This window comes from Pseudorasbora parva, chromosome 10 (assembly GCF_024679245.1).
Source record: "Pseudorasbora parva isolate DD20220531a chromosome 10, ASM2467924v1, whole genome shotgun sequence".
In the NCBI taxonomy this organism is placed as follows: domain Eukaryota; kingdom Metazoa; phylum Chordata; class Actinopteri; order Cypriniformes; family Gobionidae; genus Pseudorasbora; species Pseudorasbora parva.
In genome coordinates this window covers 45673917-45701591 of record NC_090181.1, presented here as the reverse complement: position 1 = coordinate 45701591, position 27675 = coordinate 45673917, and the positions used below count along the sequence as shown (strand labels likewise).

The 27675-nt window shown below is 38.9% G+C and overlaps 1 protein-coding gene across 1 annotated transcript in view; it reads right to left on the bottom strand.

Moving 5' to 3' along the window:
• The window catches only part of ttll5 (tubulin tyrosine ligase-like family, member 5), a 219989-nt gene that overhangs the window by 154806 nt on the left and 37508 nt on the right, over positions 1-27675 (bottom strand). Inside the window, exons 13-14 of the mRNA XM_067456243.1 lie at positions 12444-12525; positions 2963-3024 (exon numbers count right to left, since the gene is read on the bottom strand). Coding sequence (XP_067312344.1) covers positions 2963-3024; positions 12444-12525 — 144 coding nt within the window. The remainder of the gene's footprint in view (positions 1-2962; positions 3025-12443; positions 12526-27675) is intronic.

Genomic DNA, 27675 nt, shown 5'->3' with positions numbered 1-27675 from the left:
GGTGTCCATGAGCAAGACACCTAACCCCAGCTGCTCCCGACGAGCTGGATGGCGCCTTACATGGCTGACACCACCGTCGGTGTGTGAATGAGAGAGTGAATGGGTGAATGTGAGGCAAGATGTAAAGCGCTTTGGATGGCCATAGGGGTTGTTAAAAGCGCTATATAAATGCAGTCCATTTACCATATTAATGGGTCAAGAGTTGACAAACAAAAAAAAGTGACCATAGTAGAAAGTATTGACTTTTACTATGACAAGTCGTAAAGTAATCATCAGAAATGTGGATCATGCTATAAACACTGCATGTGATCTACAACCATCTCTGTACTGAGATCAGTCGTTACAGTGAGCGGTGCTTTCTCTGGTGAGTTTTTGGAGTGGTATAAACCGATTGCATAAGTACAACAAAACCTTGCCTTGAGCATTTATTATTTTCATGAGCACTGCAGAGGCCTTTTCTTCAGCCAAACTGTGACAGTTCAATGACTCATGCAAGCGTCTAATGTTCTGTTGATAATTCCTTCATGTAAGCCATCTAATGCTAATGAGCACTGCCTGCGGCGCAAACTCGAAAACTGTGCTGAGCATGCAGGGGATTGATTTCTATTCAGGCACGTCACATTTCCAATTGCATGGTCGGAAAAATGTGACAAAACCACCAGCAGGCAACAATTAAAGTTTAGATTCCCTGCCCGTGCCCGAAATTGACCCGAACCGACTATTCTCGGACCGGGCCCTTGATCAAGCGTTTGTGTTTTTTAATCAGTACTTTATTAGCCTAATTGGGTGGGCAGAAAGCTATGCCAAAATCAGAAATAATATATGCTTTGCCAAAGTAAGTACTAATACTAAAACTAAGAAACAAATGTGTAGGCTACAAAGTTGCACAAGTCAGGATTAGTGTAAAAGTGTGTGTTAAACTCGCAGCACATGCAGTGTTTGAGCGCAGCGTCTGAACAGAAACGCATGAGCTGCTCGTCAACACTGCACTTTGCTCATTTCGAATCTTTTAGTTTAAAAGTGGACATTTCAAGCTTTCTATACACATATGCCTCATGTCTGTGAGGCAAGTGGCCTGCTGAGTTTGGGTTTATTTATGAGACCCGCTCCAGTTCATGAGTAATGAAAGCGATCACTCCCGCGACTTCATGTCACAATTATAGTCTGCTATTTGCTTCTTATTCATTAAATCCAGGCAATTGGCTGAAGAAACCTAAAATTAAATTAAAATTAAGATACAATTTATACAAAACGAAATTCACTTTAAAGAAAGGCTTTCTTCAAAACAAAACTTAATATACTTAAAATATAATAAATCATTTCTGACCCACACGCTTCTTTGCACTTCATAATCAGATGAAATTGTAAAATAATATTATAATATTTAAAACAAAAACAACATTGTTTAATGGCTACAACAAGTATAGTAAGCTCCAGATAAATGTCAAGTCTGAGCTGGATTAGACCGGTTCATGAGCGCGCCTGTGGATTATTGAGCGTGGTCACAGCGGTCCGCTTTGCTCATTATAGGCTCGTTCTCGTCAGAATGCCCACGTGTTAAAAATGGTCGGGTTTAAGTCGGGCTCGGGCTCATAATTACAGTCAATGTGTCAGGCCGTGCTCGGACACAACATGCACAGGCTCAGGTAGGGTCAAGCTTGATTTGAGCCCGATCTAAGCTCCAGCAACAACGCCCCATTAGTGATTCCTGATCCTTGTGCAATGTGGATAAAGTGAGAGAGACAGAGGCTAAACACACGGCCCTTCTGAAGTGCATTTTAATTTTTCCGTTTTTATTTTTCTAGATTATGTTTTACGATGTAACAGATTTAATTGCCCCACAAAGATGGCAATATCCGAAATCCTTGTCCTTGTGGCGACATTTTTAGGTCCCCATGAGGAAAACATCTTATAAATCACACAGGAGTTTTTTTGAGAAAGTAAAAATGCAGAATGTTTTCTGTGATGGGTAGGTTTAGGGGCAGGGGCAGTGTAAGGGGATAGGATGTCCAGTTTGTGCAGTATGAAATCCATTACGCCTATGGAATGTCCCCATAAAACATGAAAACACGACATGTGCGTGTATGTGTGTGTGTGTGTGTGTGTGTGCCGATATTTTCTTCAGATGAGTTTGTGTGTGCTTATAAGGTGAGCTTGATTTTGTATAGTAGAGCAATCAGACTTCAGCAGTGTTTTGTGCTTTAATGATATAAGACACTCGTCCATATTGCCATTTAACTTTTAGAAATTGTTATGGACAGAGATCTTTTTTTCTTGTGCTAACTAAAAACTGGAATGAGATCCCACAGCACATCAGGACTATCACATCAAGAAGACTATTTAAAAAAACATTTGCTCAATATTTAATGGACAGGTATATCTGTGATCATTAAGATGGTTCTATAGCCCCCCTGTCGCCCATATCTTGGTAATGTGTGTCTGTTGATGTCTTTAGATGTCAAGTGTGTGGGCTTTGTTGTGAATGTGGTTTTTATGTTCTGCAGAGCAGGAACCAGCTGAAAATCAGTTGTATACTGAGCCAGGCCCGATTGTCCTTAATCTTTTCCTGTTTTAAAAATAAAAAAAATAAAATAAAAAAAAATTATATCTGTACTGTATATCACTACTTTTGATTATCTATCCAAAATTTGCCAAATTCAGTGCCAGTGTTATACTGGATTCAGCGGTTCCATCTTTGTTTTCTGCATGGCAAAAATCATAGAGCCCTATAAAACCTCATGTTAAGGAGGAGAGCACAACCCTCCATCCTCTTAACCGGCCATTACTGTAACCCAAACAAATGTGACCCACATGACAAAAGCCACGGCCACAGGCAGTAACCCGCACTTATGGCAGCTCTGTGGTTTGAAAATGTGACCGTACAAGAGCATTTACAACATGAGACTGAGGTGAAGTGTAGAGGACTGTGAACTCTGAGCCTGGGAAAAAAGAAGACACTTACCCACAAGAGAAAACATGTCGGAGATCATGCTGGCCTTTATCTTTAAATCAAGAGGAGCATCACTAGAAATATAAGAAAGAGGGAAAAGAGTATTAGTGCAGTGTTATATAAACCCGCTGGGCCAATGAACTGAAGCCTTTAAGAGAACACAGCACACTCTAACATGATTATTTTCTTTCTCCCGTTAAACACAAAAGCAGATATTGGTCAGCAGTGATGCCAGTAACGGGTTACTCTAATCTGACTACTTTTTTCCAGTAACGAGTAATCTAACGCGTTACTATTTCCAAACCAGTAATCAGATTAAAGTTACTTATCCAAGTCACTGTGAGTTACTATTCTAGTCATTTTCCTTTGTAAAAACCAACAGCTTATCAAAATTCTCAGCCCGAGTCCGGCTGGAGCCCGTGTTTTTTATTTATTTATTTTACTTTTTACATTGTTGCAGCCATTAAAATAGTTCAGTTTTGTTTTTAATGTCAAAGTAGTTATTTTTCGTTTCGTTTCTTTTTTATCCTTATTTAGAACAATGTTCAGAGCAATTTTTTGTTTGTTAAATTAAAGTTTATATAGGCAAGACAATTCAAGAGTTGGTTTGAGAGACTCATGCGGTTAACTCACTGGGTCGTCACATAAAAAAATTAAAACTTTAATTTAACAAACAAAAATTGCTCTAAACATTTTTCTAAATGAACTCAATAAAGAAATGAAACGAAATATAACCACTTTGACATTAAAAACAAAGTAGGCTAGTTATTATACCACCACAAAGGCATTTCTGACGAGCTGAGGCAGGCTGGTAGATTAGCCTATTGCTCGCAACGGCGCTCAAAACAACGAAAAAAAAAAAAGGACATGCAGGTTGTCTTATAGCCTACCTTAGACTTCAGCTAAATTAATATAAATCCGATCTTCAATTCCCGCGGTATAGCCTATGCTCATTTAACGGAGTTTACATCAAAGCAAAAGATTCTAGCATTTTATTCAGCAGCCCATTTCAAATTCAAAGATCGCAATATGAGAGAGAGAGACCTAAGCACTGGTAAGATCATTAGTCTCATTAATTTATATTGAAGATGATTGTGTTTTGTGTGACTTATTTTAAAGTTTCATTAACGGCCATTTGCGTTGGCTTGCTTTACTCGTTTGCAGCGATGTAGCAGTAGCACCGTCATATCTATCTGACTACAACATAACACGCTCTCACACATTTATTTCTTAATTATTTGCCAGGAGTAAAATTTACACATGTGGTTTAAACAACCAGATATTTACATTTGTCCGGTTTAGTTTGAAATGCTTTCATGCACCTTCTGAATCGGTTTGTTTGAGTGATCAGAATTAAATACGTCTCGAAAGACTCTCGGAAGGCATTTAGGCCTAACGTTACTCCTGGTCATTTAGCAATCCGATAGATACCTGCTCAGAGAAAACGAATGAAGGAACCGGTTGTAAAAAGGCCATAACTCTAGCAGCTGCACTGAAGAAACGGACTCTTTAACCCTGCGCGAGCCATTTCTCGACAGTGGCGCAAGCTATCATGGTCTCATGTTGTTTCCACCAGCACATCTCATTGTTCATTTTAATTATTAAAATAAATATAAAACGAAGGAGAAGCCTAAAAAAGGGGCGTAAAAAAGTCGGGGCCGTCAGGCTCTGGCATAAATGCAATAAAGTGTGTTGCCAAAAACGGTTGTCATTTCTATTTTGAGGCGGCAGGGTTGTTGTCGGCAACTCCTGAATGTAACTAATAAAGTAACTTGTAATCTAACTTAGTTACTTTTAAAATCAAGTAATCTGTAAAGTAACTAAGTTACTTTTTAAAGGAGTAATCAGTAATCAGTAATCAGATTACTTTTTCAAAGTAACTGTGGCAACACTGTTGGTCAGAATGTCTACGCTGCTCATTTCCATCCAGTGAAAAACATCACAGCAGGGGTCGGCAACCAATGGCACGCTGAGGGATATAGAGGTGTGTGTATTTAATTTAAATATAGTCCCTCAAACTTGCATTCGGACGTACATTTTTAGGTAATCATTCTTTGTAGTCCCACAGCCTGTTTAATTAGGTTCGGTACTATAAATACTTGTGTGGCAAGGGGGGCATGGTTCAGCGAGGTCTGCAGCGGGAGAGAGAGCCGCGGGACGAGCGGTTAGTGAGTGGGTTGGACGCAGATTGATAACACCTGTATCTTGTTCCAGTAATGGGCGTGGAGAGAGGATAAAACGCCAGTGGAATCGGAAGCAGGGGAGAGAGAGAGCGACTGCTGACGCACCCCCAGAGACTGAGTATTCCCGGAAGCCGGAAGGGCTGTAACCCGGAAGTTAAAGAGTATCTGAGAGTTCTGAGAGAGTGACACGAGAAAGTGTGCACGCTTGTTGTTTTGAGTTTTTGCAAATAAAAGACGTCAGCAGTCACGCCGACCCCTTGTCCTCATCCTTCCTTACAAAGAACTTGTTACAACTTGTAACGCATATAGTCCAAAGATGACAAAGGTAGTTCTAAATCACAGTTAAAAATTAAACAAAGTAAATAGGAATGTAGCTGCAAGGGACAATTAACGGGGTTCAAGTGGGGTTTAAGTATATATTAGGGTTAATTTAGCAAGCCTTGGCTGTAAAAAGAACATTTACAGCCAAAACAGGCAATTTACCATAGGACATATATACACCGGTCAGGCATAACATTATGACCACTGACAGGTGAAGTGAATAACACTGATGATCTCTTCATCACGGCTCCTGTTAGTCGGTGGGATATATTAGGCAGCAAGTGAACATTTAGTCCTCAGTTGATGTGTAAGAAGCAGGAGAAATGGGCAAGCGTGAGGATTTGAGCGAGTTTGACAAGGGCCAAATTGTGACGACTGGGTCAGAGCATCTCCAAAACTGCAGCTCTTGTGGGCTGTTCCCGGTCTGCAGTGGTCAGTATCTATCAAAAGTGCTCCAAGGAAGGACCAGTGGAGAACCGGCCACAGGGTCATGGGCGGCCAAGGCTCATTGATGCACGTGGGGAGCGAAGGCTGGCCCGTGTGGTCCGATCAAACAGACGAGCTACTGGAGCTCAAACTGCTCCAGAAGTTAATGCTGGTTCTGATAGAAAGCTGTCAGAATACACAGAGCAGCTCAGTTTGTGGCGTATGGGGAGGCATAGCCGCTGACCAGTCAGGGTTACCTCTAACCCCTGACCCCGCCGAAAGCACCAACAGTGGCACGTGAGCATCATTCTTCAAAGCGTGCACCATGCATCTATCCATCATAAAGTGCACCTATCTATAATAAAAGTGCATCTATCCATCATAAAAGTGAATCATATATATATATTAACTCTGATTGGGTTCATCTGAAATGATAATGTCACAAACACCTAGTATGACTTGAGGGAGTGTAAATCATGGGGTAATTTTCATATTTAGGTGAGCTATCCCTTGAATAGCTTTTTAATCGTAAGCATGTTTGTTCTTGGTGTTGGTTGGTTAGCAGGCGAGAGGGTACGTGGCCTTGAAATCTGTGTGGCTCTTTATTATCCTGATGAATTTGGTGCTGGGCTTCTTGATGCAATTTCTCAGGCCAACTATTGCACCTTCCCCTTTGATGGAAGCCATTTGCTATTAGGATCTTCCTAGTCTTGTGGTCTGGTTCATCATTAGAGCATCGGAATGGCATTGCTCATCAGTAATATTAGCCAATCGAATGTTAGAGGTGAGAGAGCGTTGCCTTGGAAAGATCTTCACTTTATGGCTTTTGCCAGTCTTTATGCAACCCCTGGCATGGGAACGCAGGTTGGTTTTCTAACCCTTCATTTCAGCTTCCAAGAAGCCGATGATGATTTGGCCTGTGTTCATACCGTAGATGATGATGGAATAATGTCCCATGTTTGCAGTTTGCAAAGTCAGTCTGGTAACACACTGGCTGCAATATCTTAATGCAGAGCATCAAAGCTTCTGATCCAGTTTTGGACATGTCTAGACCTCACAGCAGTAGCTCTCTGATGGCCGACTAAATTACCTGTAAGGAGAAATCCTTCCACTCATCTAGTCTTACGCTATGAAGTTGGCTTTTTATGAAGGCTTCGATCTGATCCCACTACTTATGACAGACACTGTGGCTTAGATCAGAAGTTCATAAGGAAGGCTTGAGATGTTCTTTACAGCATATTAAATTTTGCATGGATGAAAATGAGGCTTACAGACTTTACAATGGCATGCACTTTATAAAAGTTCTGGATCATATTTAAAACTCACAGCTTTCACTGTTTTATGGAGTTTTTGTCTGCTGAAAGCATTTAGGAAAGTCTATCATCCACTGTACATCATAGTTTAGAGTCCAATTCTCACTATTAACTAGTTGCTTATAACTCTGATTGTATTAGTCTGAAAGAAGAAGGTCATTAGCCTGACAAGCCTGACCCACATCAAGATGTTTGGTCTGGAAACTCCCCATTGACGGCTCAATCCGAGGGGCGGATAAACGGTTGTCTTTCAAACTCCCTCTGCACGCGATAGGATAGCGCTACACCAACCAGAGCAACGAAGGTGAAGCAGAGCTCGCTGACAGATTAAACATTCGGTGTATCCGGTCGGCTAAACTCCGAACACATCTTCCCTTTTTAAGAATGACTTCAGTGCCGTTCTTTGTTCTTTTCTCAGAGGAAAGCTTAACTCCAAGTCTTCCAGAATCGCGGTCAAAGCTGATTCGAAAGACCGCCGTTCGCCAGTTTCTGTGTTTACTTGAAGCACGCAAACGCAACTCTGCCATCGTCATTATGCCATCGCCCACCGACTCTATACACGATGTGATTGGCCCGGCAAGAGTTAGGGGAATACAGCTCAGAAGGGTATTGAGAGTTACTAGACGACACTTGCGGGCAGATTAGATTTGCTGCCGCTAGGGTGCGTCTAGATTTTTAGGCTAGAACGTCATATGATAACGATATAAAATTAACTAAAAAAATTACAGAGGACTTAAATAAGTCCATTAATGTCATGTTTGAGTCACACTCTTAAAAAAAAAAGTTTTATTTTTCCCTCTTTCCATAGTGTGAATAATGAATGTGTATTAAATTAGCTTGTTACACAATGGAGCCTAACTTAATGTAATAATTATTTGGCGTAGCCTTCTTTTACTCGCAGAATTATTCCTCACATACTAAACTGCATTTGTTTAACTGTTTGCATGCTGGAGGTGAGCCATTATTACGTCACGTTCTGAGTGATGTTAACAAGTGTGTGTTCATCCTACCTGGCTTTGTGAATGCGGCGTTTGTCTAATCTGCAGTGAAGTTGTGTCTGTTTGTAAAGAATATAATGAGACGAAGCATGGCACCTTTTTTTGCTGGTTGACTTGCCAATATTTTAGATCAAAAGGAAGCTGAATTTGAGTTATTGTTCAGATGTTGGTGCCGAAGCCTGTGTTATAAGCAAATGTTTCAATGGTTCACTGTTTGTTTGATCATCCCACACACATCTCATGACAGTTTAGAGGCGAGTCTAGCGATCCACAGACTCTACTGAATGCGTCTCAGAACTTCTCAAATTAAAAGCTCTCAATTCAGCCCAAAATAAAACATTGCTGCCAAAACGTTATCATACTTTTTGTGAAGGTAAAACCAATAAAGGCCAACACATTGAGAGCTACAGTTGCTGTAATGTCTTTGGTTTGCACCGCCCTTTGTCTGTCTGCTGGGAGTCTGCTGACTCAATGAGGCTAAAGGCTGGACATTTTAGCATTAGCCGCTAAACTATAGCGTCTCTTGACATGAGGAGAGTTGACCTGCACAGCTCTCTCTAGAGGCACTATCATGGCAGATATATTTCACAACTGGTCGCTATCAGAACAATATGGCTGCAGGCGCAGGCCAGAGGTGGGTAGAGTAGCCAAAATCTGTACTCAAGTAAAAGTAAAAGTACTTACGGAAATATTTACTCAAGTAAAAGTAAAAGTAACAATCGTAATAGTTACTTGAGTAAGAGTAAAAAAAGTATTCAATAAAAAAACTACTCAAGTACTTAGTTACTAGTTACTTTCGATCTGATTGATAAGAAGCGAAAACCCTGAATTTCAGACTAGCGCTTTCACAGACCTCCATATATCTATATATATATGTATGTATGTATATGTGTGATGGTTAAACAGTGTAAATTAATGGTGTGCTGGGCTAACCAGGGCTCTTTTTAAAACATACTTTGTTCTTATGTTTCTATAAGTATATGCATTCTTTAGGTAGGCATAAAATACAATCCCGTTTTTATTTGTAAGTAAAGCCTACACTTCAGACTGTTGTCTGTCTGGATTTATGTAAATGCAAGTCGAATTAGGCTATCTATTTGTTTCGTTTTTAGCCTGGTCATAGGAAAAACGTAGCTGTGGCAACGGTTTTGCAAACCACAAAATATGTACCAATACGTACATATCGTGACAATTTCAAAATGAAATGTCCACTGGGTGACGCTAAAAGCTAAGTTTTTCCCCCGGAACAGATGCGCGTGAATCTGGCATTTGTTACGTTGGGTTATTAACGTGCTCCCACACTGAACCCTAAACCTACCCGATATTGTTAACAAAAGCAAATGTGACAAATACAATTGTATCCATGTAATTTTAGCTTGTGTTTTGATCTCGTCTTTGAGCTCTTTTATCATGACTCGTTCTTCACGGGGTTCGTTCCCAAGTTTGTCTAATTGCAAATACAAATCTGTATCAGCTGAGCTATCGAGCAAACTTAATAGGTAAGAAAAGACGAACATCCAAAATGTATTCGTTTACAAATCATGGACTATGGTTAAACAAAACGAAAAAGAAAATGCTGTTTTTCTGCCTCTAGAGTTCATTATTGTTGGAAACACTCGGACAGTGTGTGAAATAGTATTACAATAAGGGAAAAGTGCCCATAGTTACCAAATTACCATTAATAGTGTTCAAATATAAGCAACATTGTTACACTTACCGCTAGTTACATGTTTTTTCAGGTTGGAGCTGCAATTCTTGTATGCTGATGTCCGTTCATTTTGGTGCACACAGTATAGCATTATGAAACTATTCTTATTGACATCTAGGAGTGAAAACTTGATGAACTAGAGGGAACGACTGATCTGCCTCCCATAGCTCACACACACCTTCGTGATCTTCCTCTGCTTTGGCCATCATCTGACTAAACGCGCGCTAATTATATGCGGATGATGCGCGTAGGCCTACACCTCTCGCGAAGCAGCCTCTCCAACATTTCGCGAGACTTGCGAACAAGTCATATTAACTTGTTTTAAAATATATAATTAATTATTACCATTGACAGTAGCGGAGGAACGCCACCGATTGTAACGAAGTAAAAGTACAGGTTTTTCACAAGAAATGTACTTGATTCTAAAGGATGTAGAATATGATCATGCAAAAGTCGTAGTTAAAGGGTTAGTTCACCCAAAAATGAAATGTCTGTCATTAACTCCTGGACTACAACATGCCCTGATGATTAGAATTTTTTGGGATTATTTGTCAGAAATCTAGCCAAAATCTCTTTTTCCGTGCATTAATCTAAAATAAACAAAAAAGTATAAAAGGACCGTTTGATCTTTTCTCTTTATTCCATTACAAATAGGAAATGAAATGATTAGATGGTGCTCCGTTGGATTTTTCTGACATCCTTTACGCTTCCCTGATGATGACCTTCTGAATTTTAGAATATTGAATTTGATGATCTGAATTTTAGAATATTGAATTTGATGATCTGAATTTTAGAATATTGAATTTGTTGATCTGAATTTTAGAATATTGAATTTGATGATCTGAATTTCTTCTTCATCTGAAATCTTGAATCTGTATTTTCAAAAACTGAATATTTACTGTCTATTAATTCAGAACAAAATATCTGCTGTTTGAAAATACATGTTTATATAATTTCGACATAAAAACATTTCAGATGTGTTCAATTTCAAAGGTTCTATATTCAACATTTAAAAAAATTCAAATTCAGTACTGTGTAAAATGCAACATAATATTCAATTTTGTTAGATTACACTTGTCAATAACTCAGATTTATACAATTCAAATTCAGATCATTTTGTCATATTTCTAGCTCCATATATATACATATGCGTTGCCACTATTGGGCAAACAGGTCTGATCCTTAATTACTACAATTAGCCTGAATAATTTGTAAGCTAGATTTATGCCTATTTTTTCACATCTTCATGGCACACCAAAATCTCATGTGTTAATATTTTTTTAGTATAACAATTTATGATTTGCAAAAATAACTGTTGCATCTGTGTAGATTTCATGAGCAGTGTATGCAATACACTGTGCGCAACGCGCCACTGACTTTAGACCAGGTTTTTTCTGGTCAGTGGCGCAACTGTTTAATGGAACAGCAAAATAGCACCAGGGATTGTTTGCGCCGGAACACGCCTCCTTTTTTGCGCTGAACCGCCCAGGGAGCGCAAGTTCATTTACAAGTTTAGCGACGTGCTTCTGTGGAGGGAAAAGCGCGCTTTGCGCGGGTGCAAAATGGGAATGACACATGCGTCGGTGTACAAAGTCAATTGCGCTGGGTGCAAGATAGGGCCCCTTATATTAATTTGTTACCTGTTGTTCTTTATAGCCTAATTCTTTTGCACTTTAATCTGTTTGAAAATTGTACTTTTACAGCTATGGAAAAAATTAAGAGAACCCTTAACATTGATTTCTCTTGATTTTTTCCAGAGCTGTATATATTTTTGGTGCATTATTGTATTTAAACATTTAGTTATTTTTGTTATTACAAAAATAGTTATTAAAGCTGTTATGCTATGAAAACACTTTTTTTGCAACTTATTTCAATATCGTGATAATATCGTATAAAAGCTTCGCAATTAATCACAACATGAAAAATTTATATCGGCACATGCCTAATGCACACTATACTGTCCATGTCCAGAAAGGGAATAAAAACATCATCACAGTAGTCCATATGAGACATCAGTGGGTTAATTAGAGTCTCTTGAAGCATCCAAAATACATTTGGGTCCAAAAATAACAAAAACTACGACTTTATTCAGCATTGGCTTCTCTTCCGGGTTTTTTTTTTAAACCTCAAATAAAGATTGAAACGGTCATGAATCAGCGAAATTGATTCATGATTCAGATCGCATGTCAAACTGCTGAAGTCACATGACATTGGCGATCCGAATCATGAATCAATACGCTGATTCAGAACCGTTTGAATCTTTATTTAAATAGTGAGAATTGGACCCTGAATCTATTGTGAACTACATCAATAGCCAAATATGAGCTACAAGAGCCAAAATTCACATTTGATTGCATTTCTATATGTGCCTAAAATTTGCTGTTTGAATGTCAGAATGTGACGGAAATTTAAAATGCACAATGCAGTGATCTCAAATTGCATTGCAACACAAACACCCTAGACCTGGGAAGAAGCAGTTATTGTACACATCAGCATACACATAAGAAAATGGAAAAATCAAAGCATTGTGTGTGTATTGCTCACCATGCCAATGAGGGAGAGAGGTTCACTTCCAAGAGCCACGGTTTGAGGTTGGAATCAATGAGAACGTCGAAACCATACAGTTCTGCGAATTGACACACACACACACACACGTGCAGTGAGACGGGTGAATGAGAGGACACTCAACACACAGAGGCGGCCAGCACTACTGAAAGCTGTCTGTGAATGCAAATGAACAGATTAAAGCAGTAATGGAAGAAGAAACACAGGCCAAAAGTCAATCCTCTAAATGATCATCCTGTGTCTCTCCTCAACCTGTGATGGCTGATACTGTCATCAAATTAGTGTCCAGAAAGTGTTTCAATACTAATGGAATTATGATATTTTGATAAATCGTGACACACATTATCTAGCCTGTCAAAAAAGCGGTCCGTGTCCAAAAGGGAGTGATGTTCCTGAATTAGCAGCCAGTTTAGCTGTAAAAAAAGGAAGCAGATTTATTGTAAATGAACATCACGATCTGAAATTTTCTTGGTGTTTAATGTGAAAGTGTTTAATCTGTTTTTGACCCAAGTAACCTTGTATTTTAATAATAATAGGATTGTGATGACACCAATGCTTTAGATACCAGTGGAATTTCACAATTCTCGATTCCAGTATTCCAAATGACTATCCTAACTAATATGAAGTTTAGGGCTGCAACTAACCATTATATTAATAATTGATTAGTTGGTTGATTATAATTTTTTTCAATTAATTTATTAAAATATAAAAAGCCCATTTTAATTTCATTGATTATTCCCCATCCTGCCCAATGTTGTCCTTCAAACACACACACACACACACACACACACACACACACACACACACACACACACACACACACACACACACACACACACACACACACACACACACACACACACACACACACACACACACACACACACACACACACACACACACACACAGTGCATATATCAACCATTAACCATTACATAAATAACCATGCAAACAATAATAATAAAGATTTGTAGTTATTCAATGGTAACCACAAACTAACCATAGTTTAACTGGTATTTGTGTAGGTATACAAATGGTTATCAATTACTAAAAATAAAACCAAGGATATTTCTATAAGGGTATGATTGTGCTGTACATTATGTGCAAAAAGTATATAAAGTTACTGAGCAAAATGAGTTAAAATCCCTATATTAACATGATTTTAAAGAAAAACAAAAAAACACAAACTCAGTGTTAGCTGATGACACACACACACACACACACACGTAATTTCTTTATCCATGTTCCCTAATTTCATATCGTCAGCAAAGATATTGTGCTAATATCACTAATATTGCCTGTAACACCAGCCATAGGGATCATAGGGATAGGGATTTGAGAGCTGGGATTATGTTGTAAATGTGTCTCCAAATGCCCTGTGGTATAAAGCAGGTCTTTCTCAAACAGAAGGGGCTTCTGTGTCCTTTCTGCATTCACTGACACAAGATAGAGAGTGTGAGTGTGAGTGTGAGTGTGTGTGTGTGTGTGTGTGTGTGTGTGTGTGTGTGTGTGTGTGTGTGTGTGTGTGTGTGTGTGTGTGTGTGTGCGCGCGCGCGCCTTTGTCTGTCTATATCATTAGAAAATCAGTTGGTTCAGTTCATGTCGGTTGAAAAACTGAATAATTTGCCAATTGTCTTTAAGAGTAGAATCCGTCCCAGACTTATAATCCCAACATTTAAAAATGAAAATCCATCATAACACTATTAATTCCATGTCTAAATCTATTATAATCTAAACAAGAGACTGAAATAATAATGTATTTATTATTATTAATAATGTATATATGTGTTTTTCAGTATTTTGCCCCAATAAATGATGACCATTTGACTGTTTATTTGGGTGAACTATCCCTTTCAGAGCTCATGAGTTGTTTCAGTCCCAAAAAACGTTTTACTTTTTCTCCGCTGATTCATAAGCATTTAGCTTGATTAATTTAAAAAAAAGTGCCTTTATAACCATCTGCCAGTTCCAGTGCACACCGAGCCCATGCCGGACCCATATGAGTGTATGGTGAACCTGTTCATACTGTGCTCCATGTATCTGGAAGATGGCAGGATGTGCATGGAAGAACATCAGGGGTTCACGAACATTTTAAAAAAGAAGTTAAGAAAATTCTTAAGATAAATTCTAAGAAGTTCGTAAGAATGTTCCTACGTGCAATTCTTAAAAAATTCTTAAAGGACAACTCCGGGGATTTTTTAAGTTTATCTTGATCGTTATATCTTTGTGAGTACAGTCTATAGAAAAACAACCGAACCGGATTGGTGCTTGCCACACGGAGTTATTACAGTTAATGCCCAGAGCCCCCCTCAGCTAAAACGGCAGCTCTGGGGGCATAAACGTAAAGGGTGTCTTTGAGCCTCTTAACAGACACAAAATGCAATTAAAATGTCTGTCCAACATTAACAGGTCTCTTACTGTACATGACAACGAGATGAGTTTAGCCACTTAGCCTTTGTTTAAATTCACCTGTTTTAGACGGCTAGCTGTGTCTCGCGCTGAAGTCCCGTGGGAATGCCGTTGTAGCCGGAAAAAATGCAAATAGTCCAGTTGGGAAGAGTGTTATGTGTATGAAGAGGCTCTGCTCATCGGCTCGACGGTTCTCAGTATTGAACGTGTCCGAGAGAAACGGTTTTTGGTTCTGTCCTGCTGATCCTGAGGAGAGGACCGCTGCTCGTTCAGTTACTCACGCATGCTCAGTATCAGCGGCTCGTGAGTTCATCAGATCTCTCAGCAAAACATGATTCAGTTTAGTGAACTGGTTCGCACGGTTCACTAAAAAGAACCGGTTAAAAAGAACGATTTGTTCGTAAACCGGACATCACTAGAGTCTTCCGTGTTTGTGTTCAATCCTCAAATAAAGATTCGAACGGTTATGAATCAGCGTATTGATTCGTGATTCAGATCGCCAATGACTCGTGAATGAATCAATGACCCGAATCATGAATCAATACACTGATTTCATAACCATTCCAATCTTTATTTGAGGATTGAACACAAACGCGGAAGAGAAGACAATGCTGAATAAAATCGTAGTTTTTGTTATTTTTGGACCAAAATGTATTTTGTACAAAATGAGACATTCGTTGGCTTTGTGTCGATGTGTTTAGGGCCTTTATGGGTCTTGTGAGTGGGAATGTACTGAATGCCAATGGAGGCCTATCTAAAGCCTTTCTCAGCTTTACACTAAAATATCTTCATTTGTGTTCTGAAGATGAACGAAGGTCTTACGGGTGTCCAACGACATGAGGGGGAGTCATTAATGACATAATATTCATTTTTGGGCAAACTAACCCTTTAACATTGATATTTTAGCAGTTGGTTTAGATAGTTACTCAAAATGGGAATCATTTATATATGAAGCCCATTCAGAAGTACTGGTAGAAACCTATACATTGAAACCTGACAAAAATGCTTGTTGTAAAGAAAAACGTCAGATGGATTTAGAGGCTTTTGCATCTGTAATTAAAGTATTTAAAAAGTGAGCCAAGAATGTCCCCATCACTGATTTCTTCTTTACCCGTGACTAATCTAAACGCCTATGACTGGCCATTGCATTCATCAATATAAAAATATATATTTGATGCAACATGAGCAGATCTAAACGTCTAACCTATTCAATTCACTGCAACAGTTGTAATCATTTTAGCTTGATTACAGGGGGATTTTTCCTCATATCTTGAATTTTGAGGTCATTTATGCATATTTCAGTAGTACTTTTGCCCGCGTGTTACTTTTAGACCCTGTCTTAGTGGCTGACTAATGAAGCCAGTGATGATCCATGGAGGCAGCAGACAGCACAGCGGCTCTGGGTTCTGGAACTGAGCTACAGACGAGTACATCTTTCTTTAATCAGCTCTAAACACACAACACAAGCTGAAAGACAGGGCGAGAGGCCCACACTAATTACTCAAGATCTGCAAAAGCACATTTCTCATAGTGAACACACGTACAAACACAAACAGCACGCTCCATACACATTTACACTCCGCTTCGAACAGCGAGCAGCCAGGAGCCCATGTGCAATGCATTTTCCCCCAATTAGGAACAGACACCGGTCCTGCCGCACCTCAGCCCTCACAGGCCGTCTCGCTTCTCTCGGCTTTTGTGGCTCTTTAATGTGTGCTGGGAGGGCCCATTAACATCACCACAAAATATTCACATTGAGGAGAATAAATAAGCACCAACAAGGGAAGATCAAAGCACAGCGTTATTATGAGCCGTTGGGTTCTGGAATCGGAAAAAAACAAGCCCAAACCAAACGCACCACAACAACAATAACACGAGCGTAACGTATCATCTCACTGGGTGTCTCCTGCATCTGCTGTGTCACTTTACAGTGTTGCATCACTGCAGAAGGCAATCCTATTCCTGCTGCGTTTGGGTGTCTTTTCATAAACAATATAATAGAGGGTGGAGTGGCTCGCATGAACTCGCTGATGAAATATAATGACTTCTAAGCTTAAGTAAGAGATGATTTACACACATAAATCAGAGTACTGTAGAGAACTATACACTCCTGAACAAAATCTTAAGACCAGGGATTCACTGCAAGTTTTACACATTTCGCACTAGTGGATCATAACCGGGTTGTAAGTGCTGCTTCAAAACGCCAAAAGAAGAAACAGGAGCAAGAGACAAAAAATAGAGAGTTGGCAATTTATTGAAAACTGCATTTAAACTGAAACAGGCCGTTCATCAGCTGATCAAAAGTTTAAGAACATAGCCCAAAAATAAACGCACAACAGTATTAAAAGTGTCAAAAAGGACTCAGTAGTGAGTAGCCCCACCGTTCTTGTTGATCACTTCAAAAACTCGTTTCGGCATGCTTGATGCGACTGTTTCCAGGAAGCTGGTGGGAACGGTGCTCCATGTGGTGAAGATGGCTTCACGAAGGGCACCCACGGTCTGGAATTGACGTCCATTTTTGTAAACTTCCCTTGCCATCAATCCCCAAATGTTCTCAATGGGATTTAGATCAGGGGAACACGCAGGATGGTCCAAAAGAGCAACGTTATTCTCGTGGAAGAAGTCCTTCGTCCGGCGGGCTTTGTGAATTGCAGCATTGTCCTGTTGAAAGACCCAGTCATTACCGCACAGACGGGGGCCCTTGGTCAAGAGGGATGCCCGCTGCAACAGATCCACATAGCCAGTCGCCGTTTGACGCCCCCTGCACAACCTGAAGCTCCATTTTCCCATTGAAGGAAAAAGCAGCCCAGATCATGATGGAGCCTCCTCCACTGTGCCGCGTAGAAAAAATCTCAGGTGGGATCTCCTTGTCATGCCAGTAACGTTGGAAGCCATCAGGACCGTCCAGGTTAATTTTTTTCTTGTCAGAGAATAAAACTTTCTTCCACTTTTCAATGTCCCATGTGTCTTCACGGACAACCCGTCGGATCCTGCGGCTCAGTGCAGGTGAAATCTTTTTGGGTCTACCACTTGACTTTTTTGTCCCATAACTCTCAGGATTTTTTAAGAAATGTAAAATGACTGTCTTACTGCGTTCAAACTCAGCAGCGATGGCGCGTTGCAAAAGGCCTTGCTTGTGCAGCTCAACAATCCTGCCACGTTCAAAGAGAGAAAGCCTTTTTGCCATTGCCATCAGGATATCTTGACAGTATACTGCTTGAAGGACAATGCCATGAAAGCCATATTTTTGTGCAGATTTGACCTTTTTATGGCTATGGTCTTAAACTTTTGATCAGCTGATGAACGGCCTGTTTCAGTTTAAATGCAGTTTTCAATAAATTGCCTACTCTCTATTTTTTGTCTCTTGCTCCTGTTTCTTCTTTTGGTATTTTCTTTTGGAAGCAACACTTACAACCTGGTTATGATCCACTAGTGCGAAATGTGTAAAACTTGCAATGAATCCCTGGTCTTAAGATTTTGTTCAGGAGTGTATATCACTTCAGCCATGGAAACTGGTAGACTTTTGTGCCAGTATTTATATATCAGTACTCCAAATTTGCCAATATTTGTATATCAGTACTCCAAATGTGCCAATATTTGTATATCAGTACTCAAAGTGTGCCAATATTTGTATATCAGTACTCCAAATGTGCCAATATTTGTATATCAGTACTCCAAATTTGCCAATATTTGTATATCAGTACTCCAAGTGTGCCAATATTTGTATATCAGTACTCCAAATGTGCCAATATTTGTATATCAGTACTCCAAATGTGCCAATATTTGTATATCAGTACTCCAAATGTGCCATCATTTGTATATCAGTACTCCAAATGTGCCAATATTTGTATATCAGTACTCCAAATGTGCCAATATTTGTATATCAGTACTCCAAGTGTGCCAATATTTGTATATCAGTACTCCAAATTTGCCAATATTTGTATATCAGTACTCCAAGTGTGTCAGTATTTGTATATCAGTACTCCAAATGTGCTAATATTTGTATATCAGTACTCCAAGTGTGTCAGTATTTGTATATCAGTACTCCAAATGTGCTAATATTTGTATATCAGTACTCCAAATGTGCCATCATTTGTATATCAGTACTCCAAGTGTGCTAATATTTGTATATCAGTACTCCAAATGTGCCATCATTTGTATATCAGTACTCCAAGTATGCTAATATTTGTATATCAGTACTCCAAGTATGCTAATATTTGTATATCAGTACTCCAAATGTGCCAATATTTGTATATCAGTACTCCAAATGTGCCATCATTTGTATATCAGTACTCCAAATGTGCCAATATTTGTATATCAGTACTCCAAATGTGCCATCATTTGTATATCAGTACTCCAAGTGTGCTAATATTTGTATATCAGTACTCCAAATGTGCCATCATTTGTATATCAGTACTCCAAGTGTGTCAGTATTTGTATATCCGTACTCCAAATGTGTCAGTATTTGTATATCAGTACTCCAAGTGTGTCAGTATTTGTATATCCGTACTCCAAATGTGTCAGTATTTGTATATCAGTACTCCAAGTGTGTCAGTATTTGTATATCAGTACTCCAAATGTGCTAATATTTGTATATCAGTACTCCAAATGTGCCAGTATTTGTATATCAGTACTTGTATATCCGTACTCCAAATGTGTCAGTATTTGTATATCAGTACTCCAAGTGTGTCAGTATTTGTATATCAGTACTCCAAATGTGCCAATATTTGTATATCAGTACTCCAAATGTGCCAATATTTGTATATCAGTTTGTTTGAATGAATGAATGAATGAATGAATGAATGAATGAATGAATGAATGAATGAATGAATGAATGAATGAATGAATGAATGAATGAATGAATGAATGAATGAATGAGGCATTTATATACAGTCCCTGACAAAAGTCTTGTCGCTTGTGTACAAATTGGCCTAAAGTGCAGCTGAAATATATTTCTACTCAAGATTTTTTTACAAGAAATGGCTCATTTTAATCCCACCAGCTTTTGTGATAATGTTTCAGTGAAAAACTAAAATTTCAAAAAGTATTCTAATATTCACAGCTTGGTAAAGCCCATTGAGTCAATTTTTGCAAAGACATAAGTGTTGTCACCTTGTCATATGAGCTTCACCTGTGACTAATAATGGATCAATTAGGTCTCAAGTGTGTATAAAAAGAACCCCAGTACGCTAGACCTTCACATCAACTGCAACTAGACCTCTGCAAACATGCCTAAGATTCACCCTGAGACTAAAGTTTTGATTATCATGAGGCTGAAGACCAGATCCACTGCTGATGTGGCAGACACCTTCAATGTGTCTCAGCGTCAAGTACAGAGGATTAAAAAAAGATTTGAAGAGACTGGAGACGTTTTTGCAAGCCCAGGTCAGGCAGACCCCGCAAGACAACTGCTCGAGAGGACCGTTTGTTGGCTCGAAAATCCAAGGCCAGCCCATTTTCCACTGCAGCAGAGCTCCACGAGACCTGGTCACCTGAAGTCCCTGTGTCAACCAGAACAGTTTGTCGGATTCTGTCTCAGAAGCCAGCACTAAACAAAAGACAATTGAAAAACCGTGTGGCATTTGCCAAGGCCCACAGCCTGCTAAAAGGATGGACGCTGGAAAAGTGGCAGAAGGTGGATTTTTCAGATGAATCTTCAGTTGAATTACACCACAGTCGCCGCAAATATTGCAGGAGACCTACTGGTGCCCGAATGGATCCGAGATTCACCCAGAAAACAGTGAAGTTTGGTGGCGGAAAAATCATGGTCTGGGGTTACATCCAGTATGGGGGTGTGCGAGAGATCTGCAGGGTGGAAGGCAACATCAATAGTCTAAAATACCAAGAAATCTTAGCTACCTCTTATATTCCCAACCATAAAAGAGGCCAAATTCTGCAGCAGGACGGTGCTCCATCGCATACTTCCATCTCCACATCAAAGTTCCTCAAGGCGAAGAAGATCAAGATGCTCCAGGATTGGCCAGCCCAGTCACCAGACATGAACATCATTGAGCATATGTGGGGTAGGATGAAAGAGGACGCATGGAAGACGAAACCAAAGAATATTGATGAACTCTGGGAGGCATGCAAGACTGCTTTCTTAGCTATTCCTGATGACTTCATCAATAAATTGTATGAATCCTTGCTAAACCGCATGGATGCAGTCCTTCAAGCTCATGGAAGTCATACAAGATATTAAATTTGGATCTCACAGCACCACATTTTAATTTGCTGACATATTTTTGTATTTGCAGTAAATTTGTTCAATTTCTGTATAGGCGACAAAACTTGTGTCTTGCCAAAATTTGACCTTTCTGTCTTGATTAAATGATAAATATTTTTTCTATGAACATTATTTATTTCAGTGCATTAAACATCATTTGGGAGGGTTTTAGCTTTTCATATGAGCTATTTCTAACACCAATTAATTAATTAAAAGTCAGGTTAATATCAGGTATTTCTAGAAAATAGATAAGCGACAAGACTTTTGTCAGGGACTGTAGTGCTTTCATATGTACTAATGTACACCCAAAGCGCTTTACACTCCTGTCTGGGGTTTCTCCTCAGCCACCACCAGTGGGCTGGGATGATGCAACGGCAGCCACAATATAACAGCGCCAGTGCGCTCACACACACCAGCGATAGGTGGAGAGGAGAGAGGGGGATAGAGCCAATTCAGTGGATGGGGATTATTAGGAGACCATGATTGGTAAGGGCCAATGGAGGAAATTTGGCCAGGTGGGGTTACACCCCTACTCTTTACGAGAAGTGCCATGGGAGATTTAATGACCACAGAGAGTCAGAACCTCAGTTTAACGTCTCATCCGAAGGACGGGGCTCTTTGACAGTACAGTGTCCCCATCACTATACTGGGCCTTGACCCTTACGCTCAGAGATTGTTCCAGATTCTCTGACTCTTTGTATGATATTATGCACTGTAGATGATGATAACTTTAAACTCTGTCTCTTTCTGATATTGCTCCACTATCGTTCGCCGCAGCATTGGGGGAATCGGTGATCCTCTGTCCATCTTGCCTTCTGAGAGACACTGCCACTCTGAGAGGCTCTTTTTATACCCGATCATGTTGCAATATTTGATACGTTATCTATATTCTATTGTGAATAAAATAAAAGCTTATGAGATTATAAAATATTGCATTCCTTTTTTATTCGCAATTTGTAGTGTTGCAACTTTTTTGGAATCGGGTTTGTATGAGAAATTATGCTTCCCAGTATCTGAGTCATGCTGTTCACAAACAAAACTTTTCAGCATTTAAAACTAAAGTTGTTGTTTTTATGCCAAATGTTTGTCACAATCTTTAACAGAATTGGTGCAAATCATCTTCAGAGCAAGCCTTACCAACGTACAGTAAGCAAATGAAGTTTTGCTTTTTCAAACTGTTGAAAACTGAAAATTAACTGGAGGAAAAGGTGAGACCATTGCAGATGCAAACAAATACTTCATTGGGAGTTTAAAGTACACATAAAAAAAACATATATTTATATAAATTATTTTATTTAATGTCTAGGTCTTAAGTGTACATGAAAACAATAAACATTCCAGTTGAAAAAAATCAACCAGTCTAAGCTGTTTTGCTGGCCGCCCTGCTAAAAACCAGTTTAAAGCAGCTAAGACCAGCAGGGTAAGCAGAGACAGGTCTGCGAGTAGACCGCTCGGTGTTCTTCTAAACTGTCTTTATTAAAAACACGGCACTGTGGCTCATGACCACACAAATACAGCCCTATAAAAGCTCGTCAAACTGTGTGCTTGGCCCTGAAACCGCAGCTTACAGCTCTCTCTTAAAATGATGTTTGTCTAAACTCTGAAATGATGTGACAAAACTGGCGATGTGTAATAAAACATCTTGGCTAATCAAGAGTAAAACTGAACATCAGCATAAAGACATCAGCACAATAGCAGATTCAGTTCTTTACATTACCAATCATGACTGTGATCAAAACTGAAATGGTACGACACACCAAACTCAAGTCCTTGCACTAAAGTTTGCAATGTTTTGGTATCAATCCAATTACAAAATGATCCTCAATGCATCACACATTTCAGGAGCAGCTTTCACACATCTGGTAAATACATGAAAATGGGCCTTTTCCATTAATATATGACATCTGCATGAAATGACTTTCCTTCTTTTTCCAGTTTAGACACCAGGCTTTACTGTAAATTAGCAATGGCGTCAACACTGAAATCCTTCCTCGCATTGTAAGCGTTGCAATATCAAGCAATGGCCTGGGTTTAGCACTACTCCTTTGTGTGGAATCGGCAGCAAATGTCATTAGAATCAGTTCAGAATAATTAGGGAAATATTGCCAAGGTCAATTATTCAGCTTGACACATTAAGCAATCAAAAAAGGGCTAAATAAATTCATGAAATAAAATAAATCATAGTGTGCCCTCGTGTGAAGCATTCAAATGGACTTGAATGGCCATTACACAAACACATGCCACATGGCCCAGCACACAGAGGCTCATTTATTCACGAGTTCAGCTTTCCATGTCAGAGGTTAAGCATCATGTTACAGCCGCTGAACAAAGACAAACCCGCGCTAATTCACATCCAAACAATAAGAAGCACATTAAAGAGGGAGTGGACTGCGTGGCTCTGATCCAGATTCCCTCCAGATGAGATGTAAACTGGGCTGTTCTACTGGAGCCATTGCTGAAGAACCTTTTCAGCACTTCCTCATTTATTAGCCTCCGCATCACTTACTGCCTTATTTTATTGCTTTATTTTTGGTATGACATAGAGATGTATCATTCATGAGGTCGGCCACACACACACACACACACACACACACACACACACACACACACACACACACACACACACACACACACACACACACACACACGGCCGTAGCCAGCTGTGAGGTCATTGTGGTCCGGACTGCTGTATTTTCCTGAGGTGTACATAATAAATGTTGTGAAATAAATGCCAAATATAGAATTAACACTACTTTAGTGTTGGAAGGATACAGCACAACACCAAGAGCTTCTCATCGGAGCGTCCTCAGCGGTTTTACATCGCTCATCAACATATTACATTTGAGATGACCAATCAAATCAAATCAAAGTAGGCGAGCTTTACATTCACAGAAGATGCTTAGCACGAATTCCAGCTCAACGCTTCTGTAAACGGACATAAAGTGTAAACATACGTATAAACGTAACATATGACAGCTGTTTTAGGATGGAAATGTTTACCAACCGACAAAAATAATATGATAAACATGTCACTAATTTTGCTATTTTTTATTAAAATAGGCTTATTATTCAAGTGATTCGTGTAACTAATGTAATTTTTTCTAATGAAGCACATATTTTGTCAATGTGAGGGGAAGAGAAACATTAATGAAGCTGATTTTATCAGATCAGGCAGAATGTGTAGGAGAGAGCGAGGTCTAACCTAACACTTTCTGACTGTCTCAGTTTGTGTAAATCCACTCGGGGTTTAGAGTATTTATTTTTTCCCACATTAAATTCACACACGTCTAGTACAATTATGTGGTTTTGTGTCATTAATACAGCGTATACTTTGCTCTTGATTTACCCAAAAAGAAGAGAAGTGAAATGTGACAACATGCCCCAGTTGGCGTAACATGAGCATGTGACAGATTAAAATGTTACATTCGCATACATTTTTGGGGGCCTTTAAATGCGCCGCTGCACTCACACACACACACACACACACACACACACACACACACACATTTGAGGAAAGGATGGTTTGAGGGAAAACAATTATAAATATATTTAATGGTGCTCTGAAATTTCAGCAAACAGAAATATTAATGCTCTGTTAGGAGCGCTGAAATCACTGAAACGTTGGCGTATTATTAGCGTTTCTCTGATGCCGTGTGTTGACTGTGTCAGTTTCATGCACTGAATAAACTAGAGAATGAACTACCACAGGAACACATGACAACAGTGTGGTGAAAATATCCACTTCTCAATTTTAATTGATCTTCATTTTGATGAAGCACAATCTTTCAGTGTCTGTTTTCAGTTGGCGCGTGAACAAAACCTCAGTAAACATAATTTGTACTGCGCCAGTAAAAACGCAATAAGCTCTGTGCTTAATTACTTTACATTTGAAAGCGGAGACACTGTTTCAGATCAAAACAGTAAATGTTTGTGGCTCTGTAATGTGTTCAAGCGGTGAACCGATCATCTAATACTCTTCACTGCAGCAAATAAACATGAATGAACATCAGAAGAAAAGTTTAAATATACTGAAATATATAATCATGTCTCATGTAATCGATCAATCAGTGTTTCCACCGCAGAAAGACATCAGTAAGACAACCTTACATAACGTCACGTTTACTTCAGGAAAGCCCTTCGATAACCACAAACAGAACAAAAGGGCTCTAGAGAGGCTATATTACATCTTCATAACATTTTTCTTAACCTGTTAGTGATGTCTTATTTATTGTATGTTTGAATAAATCAGAAACCCTTTAAATGTTTATATTTCAACAATTAATGGAATAAAAAACATAATACTATTTGTAATGTTTTTGAAAGAAGTTTCTTCTGCTCATCAAGCCTGCATTTATTTGATCAAAAATACAGAAAAAAATGTAATATTGTGAAATATTATTACAATTTAAAATAATTAGTTTTTTTAAAAAACGAATACTTTTTTATAATTCTTTGACGAAAAAAAAGTAAAAAAAGAATCAAATGTTTTAAAAATAGAAATCTTTTGTAACAACGATATACACTACTGGTCAGTCATTATTTTGAATAAATGCAGTTCTTTTAAACCTTTTATTCATCAGATATATTAACCAGCAGAACTGTTTCCAACATAAATCCTCATCTGAGAATGATTTCTGAAGGATCATGATCACTGAAGACTGGAGGAATGATCCTGAACGCTCAGCTTTGATCACAGAAATAAATCATCATTTAAAGTATAATACATTGAAAAGCAAATATTTCAAATTGCAAAATATATCACAATATTTAAAAAAAAAATCTGTATTTTTGATCAAATAAATGCAGGCTTGATGAGCAAAAGAAACTAGGGCAAAAACTGGAGCAAAAAATATATCTTGATATCTTTACATGAAAAATAACCCCCTAAAAACTACAGCAAAAACAAATATGCCAAATACCACAAATTCTTATTTTTTTATTGAAGTGTATGAACAAAGTGCTTTTGCGACATTTAAAAAAAAACTCCCTGATTACATAAATAATAATAATTTAACTGTTAAAGAAAATAAATTATACATAGCCTTTTCATTCATTTCATGCTTTCAAAACATGAATCAAAGACTCCCTCTTTTACAGTTAAAGTAAACAGTAAGCATTCTGCAGAAAGATGGGCCATGACTGAGATATAAATAAACTGATTTTGTCATAACACCACTTCCTGTTAAATTTGTTTCAAAATTCAAACAGTAGATGTCGCTCTCTTTACTAAAGCGTAAGCGCCTCATCATGCGGATCATGTACACATGAGCCGATATTCCCTTCTTTTCCAGTTACAGAACGAAATATCAATGTGTCAGAAGGTAGGCTATATGATACAGCACAACATACAGAAGAGCACTGTGTCTCAGGACACCCGGGGTGTCTCGTATTTCCCTCTTGGTTAAAACATGAATAGACCTATTCATCATAATCCCATGATAAAGCTGACAAAATAATAATAATAATAATGATATTGCAATATTTTTTTTAATGTTTTCAAATGATATGCGATCATTTTGACCTTTTAACCGAAAACCATGCGATCAGTTAGACACAAATCATAAACTGGCATGATTGCGACTGCGAGTGCGTCTCGCACCGATAGTGTCAATCGCCTGACTGTGGGTGAAACTTGCGATTTGAACTATGATGAATATTAATATTTCTTTATGAATTTTAGCAAGCGGTTGTGTTAGAAGGAAAAGCGTGGTCTCTAAACTGAGTCTTGAACAACGCACGCGCTTGTCAACATGATAGCTAATCCTCACCTGGTCGTGACCGCCGCCGTGTTCAATGAGACGACACGCGAGGGGCGGGGGAACAAAAGCAATGAGGCGGGAGGCGGGCGAGCACAGCACAGAGAAGGCAAACAAGCAAAGTGGCGGAATCAGAATTACATATAAACAACATATCGATATATACGATATGTCCAAATCCTAATTGAGTTAAAAAAATCTTGATATATATTAAATATCGAGATATCGCCCTGCCCTAGAAGAAACTTCTTTCAAAAACATTACAAATACTAATGTGTCCAAACTTTTGGCCTCTACTGTATATATATATATATATATATATATATATATATATATATATATATATATACACGCCAGCTCGTCTCTACTTTACGCTTCAGAACGGCTCTTCACAATCCTATGGGTGACGCCACGGACACTACGGCCATATTATTATACAGTCAATGGTTTCAACGTCAAGTTTCGCCCTCTCCTCGACAAAACCCGGCATGCTGTTTCGACCATGCCCGGGACCGTGGTCCGGTAGCTTGGAGCCGAGTTCAGAGTTCAGAGTGCAGCTCATATATGATGCACATTTGATACGGATTACATAATCTCAGCATATTTGTTTTCAGTGAGGGCCTGTCAGGGCCTTCTCCACTGGCCCTGTCAAAATCAAAAATATCTGTTTTCATAATTAAATTAATGACAATCTACATTCAATTACTGTCTATGTCAGTACGTTACAACCCTATTTCCAGAAAGAATGTGGTTATTTTTGTGAGGCTGAGCTGTATTTTCCATAAGTCATCACCAGCAGTAGTAGTACAGCTAGTCTTCCGTC